At 35.9% G+C, this 9263-nt stretch overlaps 1 protein-coding gene across 4 annotated transcripts in view; it reads right to left on the reverse strand.

Moving 5' to 3' along the window:
• LOC106472843 (UDP-glucose 6-dehydrogenase-like) overlaps positions 1-9263 on the reverse strand; it is a 56521-nt gene that overhangs the window by 18944 nt on the left and 28314 nt on the right. For all 4 annotated transcript variants that reach the window (XR_002613543.1, XM_013933510.2, XM_022401388.1 and 1 more), the window contains 2 exons: positions 8493-8640; positions 4321-4415 (listed from right to left, as the gene is read on the reverse strand). Coding sequence is in view for 3 of the 4 variants with exons in the window: in XM_013933510.2 (XP_013788964.1) it covers positions 4321-4415; positions 8493-8640 (243 nt within the window). In the remaining variant the exon portion in view is untranslated. The remainder of the gene's footprint in view (positions 1-4320; positions 4416-8492; positions 8641-9263) is intronic.

The raw sequence follows: 9263 nt of genomic DNA on the forward strand, positions 1-9263 counted from the left end.
CTTTGTTGAAGTTGCCGGCATTGAGCTCTCTTGTGCCCAGGTTTGTTACAGTGCCAGCAAAGTTCGTCAAACCTCTCTGAAAACTGTCCTTGAATCCTGATGACTGTACCAACATTGGTACCTCTGTGCTGGACTTATCATAGGATTCAAATTCGAGAGCTCTGGTCATTGCATCCTGCATGGAAGAGGGGTGTGCTTGCTTTACTTGTATCTTCAGTTGTGGACTGTCCAAGGCATCTACAAACCGATCCCTCAGCAACAGCTTGAAGACATCGGGTGGTGCAGTTGGGTAGGCCTTGTGTGCCATACTTTCCAAATCCTGTGTCAGCTCTTGCAGGCTCTCCCCTTTAGCACGGACTCTCGTCCTAAACCTAACCTTAGCTCAAATTGTGCTCTTTATGCTTCCCATGGTGCCTTCCCATCAAAGTCCTGTGGCTTCCTTCATACTAGATCACCCCTATTGCTGACACTCATGTCTGGAATATGACTTCTGGCAAGAGTGAAGATGTCTGCATTAGGGTTTAGCTGCAGGGTCAGGAAGGTGCTTCCTGTTGTCTGGGGCTGATTAGGTCCATGGTCAATATATTCTCCCTTTGTAAAAGACAGTAAATCGTCCTTTAATGTATTTAATTGACTTTGAAATTTACTAATCTTTTCCCTTTGTGTATGCTGGCTTTCTCTCAACTGTTGGAGACTTTCTTCTTGTTTATTTTCTTTCTCCTCCAACCACTGCTTTAGTTTCTCTTGTTTATTTTGCTGTTCGAGCTGCCACTGTTGCAGGTTTTCTTGCCACTGCTGTTGTCTCTCTTCTTGTTTCTTTTCCCGTTCTTGTATTGCTGCCTTCAAATGTGCTAAGCTGTAGTTTAATATGCCACTTCTCCTTTCCATCTTCTTTTTTTTTTTCCTTTTCCGTCCCACTCTCCGACACCAATTTGTTGCATATCTACTCGTTTGTTAATTTCTGGTATAAATTCTTTCCGGTGAACTTCAGCGATACAAGTCCTTTCTTAATTAAAACTAGTTTATTCTTTCTCGATACAACTTTTTAATACACAGAATTTCCACAGTCACTTTAAACTTTTCAACCTTTATAACACATGCTATAAATCACAGTGGTTCACACACTTTACTTATGGTGCCTACTGTTCGCTTGACTCAATTATTTGTATCTTCAATCTATCTATCTATGCAATTCCGCTGGTTTTTCTCACCAGGCTTATATACTAAAAAAGTGGGTGCCTTGAACAAACTAGAGTTACCAGGAAAATTCATGATCCTTCCAGAAACTCCAGCACACATGCTCCCAGCATCACATGACTTCTGCTGTCGTAACACTATTATCAATGTAAAACAAATAGACAAATTTTTATTTTACAAAGCTGTAACTTGTAGTAAAATAATACTTTACTCAGTAAGTAAGCTCAATATGAAACTACTGATTCAAACTACAGCAGTAACTGAGCTTATGTTATGTTTTTTGTGCCTTACTTTCAACTTTCATATCATCTTAGTCTTATGTCATTAAGGTGTACTTGTGAATGATCGTATCAGTGATCAAAACATTGTACCTGTTCCAAAAACAAATTGTCTTTTACAGTAAAAGCTGTAACTTGTACTTATGATAACACAGTACATTCTAATCACTACATATTTTATGTTTACCAACGTATTATAAGTATAACATATTTCCATCAGGTTTCTAAACCAAATTCTCTTCATTAATGCAAATTAAGTTACATAATTTTGATCTTTGTTGTTTTCTTAATTTTAATAAGAAGCTCTTAATAACAACAATAACGGCTACTGGCATTAACCCTTTCACTGCCGGAATTTCTGGTGAAAAATGCCTATTTTGAAATGCGTTATTTCAAAATCCATAAATCACCCTAAAATGCACATATATTGCAAATGTTAGAAAAGAACATTAAGACAATAAACACAACATTTTAGAGGAAAGATAATATAGTTTTATTACCTTTTTTCTTCTAATGTCTGAAATGTTTGACCGTGTGGTACTTCATGAAGCAGTCCAGAAGAAACATGGGCAGGCATCGCCTCCTCCCATCCTTACAATTCATGCATCCATGTCTGGTTTGCTTCCTCTTTGGATGTGAAGGGCTTTCACTGCACACTATACAGTTAGGCTTGTATTTAGGATCTGAATAAACCATTGGAAAATGATGCTCTGATAGTCAGTCCTCCCTATCCTCTTGGTTATCCATCAACCTCCTCCTTTTCCTTCCAAATTTATTGAGAGGAATAGAAGCACAGAGTTTGGTTGCCACCTTTTCCCTGAATGAATGTGGCTCCATTTTTGAATTAGGGTTGGCAGTTGTGTACAGTATGTAGGAGTTGACTAGTGCTGCCTCTCTGATGAAGTGATAAGTTGCATGGTACCACTTTTTGCATTTGTGTTCATATGGGTAGCTGGTACATCTCTGGTCAAACATGTCAACTCCTCCAATTGAAACATTGTAATTGCAGGCCACATTTGGCTCTTTCACATCCCTAAATCCAGTCTCTGACTACTTGGAACAGATTTGTTTCTGAGTGTAGCCATTATTATCGATTGTCAAAAGGAAGTTGACCCTTGTAGTGTCATGCCAGGAGCAGACAATCATATCACCCTTTCTGTAATAAACAAGATCCTTACCTTTTTTCACCTGTAACCTTGCTGGCCTAATTTCTTCTGGAAGTCCCTTCTATTATATCTAACAGTTCCACAGGCACCAGTACCCTGTTCCTTGAGGGCTTCAAAGAGGCCAGGGCTGGAGTAGAAGTTATCAACATATAAATGGTGGCCGAGGTTCAAGTATCCATTATTGCCCATCAGTTTCATAACAACACAATGATCCAAGCCTTGCTCTGGTGCCACAGTATAAACATCCCAGTCTAACAGATAACCCATCTTGCCCTCACACAATGACTACAGTTTTATACCCCACCCTGTGGGTATGTTTGGTATGTTCTTCTGAAAGTATATCTGTCCCTTGAGCTTCCACATTGATTCATCAATTGTAAGTTCATGACGTGGAATGTAATACTGCTTATTCAGTGGCTTCACAATGTTCATAAGAGGAGCAATTTTATACAAAGGATCATATCCTTCCTCTCCAAGTGGAACCCTTTGAGAATTTTCACAAAAATGAAGGAATGAACTGATCAGCTGGTAATGATTGCGTGGCAGTACATCTTGATAACCAGGGGACTGAGCTATACCCCCAGTTGCCCAGTAGTCACTAATCTTTGGCTTGGAACACAATCCCATCATTATCTGCAAGCCGACATAGGCTTTGATTTCATCTGTAGTACCCTCAACCCAATCATTGTAGCGAAAATTTTCAGGGAGGTCCACCCGATTATCAAATAATTCCAGGGCGTAGGTGTTAGTCATTTCACAAATAAGCTCAAATGCTTCCTGAGGGAATAATAAGTAGAAATAATCTACAAGGTGGTTACCATCAGGCAAAGGTGGAACCACAGAGCCAGGCTTTTTGGCATAAGCTGGCCACCAAATTGGGATAAAACTGTCATAATCATCATCAATGACCCACTCGTGATCACCATCAGCCATGCCCCCTTGGCTACCACCATCATCATCACTTTCCTTTTGCACTACATCATGTGTATTATCATTACTTACAGCATTAACGGTATCTGTGTCACTGTTTTCCAAATTGTAATCGCCAAATTTACTCAATTCTGAGTCTGAATCTCGCATTATTTCACCCAATACATCCTCTTGTTTATGTTTACCTGTTGACATGGTTCTGTTGAGTGCCCTCAAATTGGGTCCAAAGTCAAGAATTTTACAAAAATAACACCCACGATCAAGGAAACTACACTACATTACATTATGGTTGCCTAGAAACCGTGCAGGTGCAGCACGGAGTAAATTACAGACCGGTAAACGGAACTACATCAGGAATTCAACTTAAGTCGCATTCAGCACTCTAAGTGGAATTTGACTAAAGTAGCGTTCGGCACTCTACCTGGAACTCGACTAAAGTTGTGTACAGCAGTGAAAGGGTTAGAACTAAAACACTTAATCCTTTAGGACAAGCTTTATAATATACATTTTCTGTTCTTACAGCTCAACAAAATTATCTCTGTAGTACTTTAAAGAATGAAATCAATAAGCATTTTTTATATGTTTTGGGTGTTGACCAAACAGTATACATGAAATATGTATATATATTTAACCTTGCAAGAAAGTAGCATCATATTTTAACCTTAAGAGTGATTCTGTATCCAGAACATTTTGCTAATTATTTTATGACAATGATTATCTGGAGTTGAAATTACTTTGGCCCACATTACCTGGTACCAGTAATTGGCCACCTCAGGAAGATTCAAACACTCACACAAATACACAAGATTGAGGACATCTTTCTGAAAACAACTCCCTCCAAATCCTGAAACAAAAACAATTGAATAATGAGATGGTAATCTAAAGGCAAATTAAAGGTTTCCATCTGTTAAATAAAGGTTGCATTACATCCTTAATGTAAGAATTGGAAATACACCTGATTAGCTGACAAATCTTAAGAAATAGTACATTAAAACTATGTAGAAAAATACATGTGTAATAAAATAGCATAGCTACTTAGGCTATACGCTACAACAGACCAAAGGGAAGGTATCATCCTACCATCCGTGCTAAGGGACTGACTGTCACTCTTATAATGCACCCACAGCTGAAAGTGTTGGAAATATTTTGTGGTATCATACAGATTCAAACCTGGCTCTCCAGCTCCAAAAGCCAAGAAAATAATAACTATCATAATCAATTAAATTATTGGGTTCAGGTTAGTTCTTTGTACATTGTGAGGTAAGACAAGCTCAATGTCTTGATTCGCTCAGAACAAACAACAACAAAACCTACACATTTCAGTCACTCTTAAATCTGTGCTGTTGTTGTTATGTTAAAATCACATCAGATAAAATATATATATGTATGTATAAGTATCAATGGTCCCGAAAACCACAAAGTTAGTTGCCAATATTTTATTAGCCCCTTTCATGTCAGGCTTTTTTGGAAATAAGTAGAAAAAAAAGTCTTAAGTTATTTTATGATGTGTTATTATTTTACTGCACAAAACATACTTGATAAATAAATGTTACATATCTGAAACTACAATAAGGAATGAAAATGCTTTTCTGCAGTGTTTCTGATGAAGGTTACCACAAACAGCATTTTCAATCCCATCTAGTGAGCGCTGATTATAATAAATTATACCATGCAAGTAAGTTTGGGCGAATAATTAAAAATACAGCAAGAAATGGTTTACCCAAATTCACTTTCATGACACATCGAGAGCTCCCAAGTTATCTTGGACAACTCACAGAAAGGGTTAAAGATATCCGACAGTCCATAAAGTGAAAAAAAAATCAATCGTCAACTTATTGTAGCTTGTGTTTTAAAACTCAACAATATTACCTTCTAAACTTCTGATAAAACTTGTGTTAAATAAATTACCAATCAGTAGTGGAAACATCTGAAATTATTATAGATGTAAAGAGTCATGACAGCAGCAAAATAATAATGGTGGCCAAGGGGGTGGTTTCATCCATATAGCATTATCTGGTGTAATGTTTAATATGGACATTTTATTTTTCTGCATAATGCAGCATTAAATGAGCCTTATGATATTTGTCACTTAAATCTACATCCAAAAGTTTTTTATGGTTTACAAAAATTACTGGCTATTGTATTCCCCTCTCACACTCCTAGGGTCTGCCACTGTCACTAACAATGGTGTAAGAGGTCCTGATATACTATGAGTTCAACATTCAATAAACATTAATGTTAGAAGTTCTCAGCCTGATGACTCAGTGGAGCAAATCATCCAAACTGTCAAGTGTGTGCTTTAAGTTTGTAAGTGCAAATTAAACTGAGTAAGACCATCCCCTATCATATAAAATGAAGGCATACATGGAATGATTTCCATACACCTTAGTTGAAGTGTGTAAGTTCACATGCAATGGATGGGGAAGGTGGCTGAGAGACAGAAGACGATGTAAAATAAGGTAGTTGAAGCTAACAAGTTTGGGAAAGGAGACTAGGTAACAATCTGGTATATCAGCAGTACAGAAACCACCCAAATTCAGGAGACTAGGTAACAATCTGGTATATCAGCAGTACAGAATCCACCCAGATTTAGGAGACTAAGTAACAATCTGGTATATCAGCAGTACACGATCCACCCAGATTCAAGAGACTATGTAACAATTTGGTATATCAGCAGTACATAATCCACCCAGATTCAGGAGACTAGGTAACAATCTGGTATATCAGCAGTACAGAATCCACCCAGATTTAGGAGACTAGGTAACAATCTGGTATATCAGCAGTACATAATCCACCCAGATTCAGGAGACTAGGTAACAATCTGGTATATCAGCAGTACATAATCCGCCCAGATTCAGGAGACTAGGTAACAATCTGGTATATCAGCAGTACATAATCCCCCCAGATTCAGGAGACTAGGTAACAATCTGGTATATCAAGAGTACATAATCTACCCAGATTCAGGAGACTAGGTAACAATCTGGTATATCAGCAGTACAGAATCCACCCAGATTCAATTGTGCTGCAGCAACTCAATCCAAGATGTTATAAAATTAAACAGCTGAAATTGATATGTGACTCTCTCTTTCTAGCCTAATAGTTATAATTTCTTAGTAAAACATCTTTCAGACATTTCATGTCATAACTGTTAGAAAAAGTCCAGGCCAACAGCTAAAGATCTACAATGTTACTGGCTGCCAAGCTATAATCATAGCTACAATAGAACACAGTTGACATTGCAGAAATATTACACATATAGAAAAAAATGTATGCACATAAATGCTAACCATGGATAACTTCTAATTCTCATTTTACAAGAAGAACACCTATATTCACGCTCCAAAGGAATTAAGACAAAAGCTTACATACAGGACACAGGATATATATGCAGTGATGACAATAAATGAGCCAACACAAAGGAGTCTTATGGTGAAAAAGTGAAGGATAACACAACAATGTAGAATAATGTTTACATTTCCTGTGATCATATCATGCACTAATTGTTTTCTACTAGAAAGAAGTTTAGAGTCTGGTATTTTTCTACTGATTTTATCCACTAAAAAATTTCTAGTGCATGCAGTTGTTTGTGAGTTAATAGAATTGGGTGTGCATATCCATTAACACAGGTCAGGTGTGGTGAACAATTGGATTAAGTTAAGGTCGGGCATTTAAAATGTGGATCAATGTGACAGTTCTCCTGCATTAACACAGGTCAGGTGTGGTGAACAATTGGATTAAGTTAAGGTCGGGCATTTAAAATGTGGATCAATGTGACAGTTCTCCTGCCCTTTATTCTTTATATGGGCTGTAATTTTTTAAACTTTTATGACAGAGGCACCTTTCTTGATAATTTCTTCAAATAATCTATCTACATCATGGCTTCTTATTTTAGTGGTTTTCATACTTGTTTCTTTATTTTGTTGAAGTAATTAATTTAGCAGTTGTTCCTTTCCTCATTAGAAACCCCCAGTAGTAATTTGAAACTATGGAATCCAACTGAATACTTTTCCCCAACAAGCACAAAGAAACTTCATAAGTAGTAGATATCGCTGTTTTCTGATTTATATTTTTATTTTATTTTTCTATGTCTTAAAAAAGATAACTGAAATTTAAGAATATATTTGTCAATAGTAATAATATATATATATATACATATGTAATGTATGGTAACTGAAATGTTACTGTATTTTACAAAATACTGGTATGTTAGTACTAAAATAAAGAAGAGTAAGAAATTTGAACTTTGTAATGGTCAGTTTTATTGTATCTGATACGTAAAGGTCAGTTTTATGGAGTTTGATACAGTAAAGTTAAAATGCACGTGCATCTCATGATTTACAACCTGTGTGGCAGGATTATTAGTTAGACACAGTTCAAAGGTAAAAAAAATTAATTAAATATAAATAGATGTATACTGTTATGAGATTTAAGTTATTTAGAATAAACAACTGTGGTTTCCTGTTGCAAGTTGCAGTCATTCCAGAAAGAAAAAATGGTAATTTAGATGTATTTCTTAATTTTTTATGAGGTTGGTCAATTTTACCAAACCCCATATATAGTGTTAAGGTGGAGAAAATAACAGATAAAATATAAAGTTTTTCTAAAAAAAAGTTTCACATTTACTTAGGAGGTTATAAAGATTACGAAAATAAAATTTGACAGTTTTCAGATGAAGAAAAGTATTTTTAACCTTAAAATCGAAATTACTTTCCATGTTCGATAGTCAGCATTTTGAAAGAAAAAATTCACGAGCAGAATTTTAATAAAAAAAACCTTAATTTTATAATATCACTACTCTCATGGTTATGTAGTAGGTGCAATGCATCTAGCCCTGTAGTCAAAGAGTTAAGTGGTCAGTAAAATGACACTGGATTGGAAATAGTTAAATCTCAATATAATATAATTTGTGTTTCATACTTACCAACACTAGCTTGAAGAAATTTTGGACCAATTCTCGAGTCTGTTCCCACAGCATGTGCCACTTCTGAAACACATGCACCGGTTGCCTCGCATACTGCAGAGATGGCATTGATGCTGGATATCCTTTGAGCCAAAAAAGCATTTGCTGCCTGTAAATATTTCAGAAATTAATGCAATTATCAAATAACTATTCTTTACATCAAATTTTGTATAGATTAGAACTACAGATTGAGTTTGGCATGTCTGTTCTACACTATACCGACACAAAATCTTCAATTGTCAGTCTTACTGTCACATGTATTATGAAAACCCTCCAGGATTTCTTGATCACAAAATTTGACTTATTTTCTGGAGAATTCCCAATTTTTGTTTTAAAAATTAACCATAAAAAACCATGCATTTGTTTTTCATCAAACATAATTGTCCAATATTACATAACTTCCCATGCATTAGCACACCTACTGGTTATATGTTATTACCACTCAGTGAAAGGAAGTGTGAAACTATGGTTTTCAGAAACTTGCTAAGATAGATAAATTTGTTATTTCCATCATTATAATGTTTTTAAACGTATTTCATTTTCACATAAGCTAACAAAATAGATACTCACCACAACAGTAACTTTGAAAGGGTTACTTTTCTGCTTACGTACATGAGGTTAAGGTGTATCTGGGTTTTCAAAAAGAATTTGACAAGATGCCACACAAAAGGTTTGTAAAAAAAAAAGATCTCTGTAGGTGTGGTGGATAAGTTAGCAAATTGGATAGAAGAG

The sequence above is a fragment of the Limulus polyphemus genome, unplaced genomic scaffold (assembly GCF_000517525.1).
Source record: "Limulus polyphemus unplaced genomic scaffold, Limulus_polyphemus-2.1.2 Scaffold5660, whole genome shotgun sequence".
NCBI lineage: Eukaryota > Metazoa > Arthropoda > Merostomata > Xiphosura > Limulidae > Limulus > Limulus polyphemus.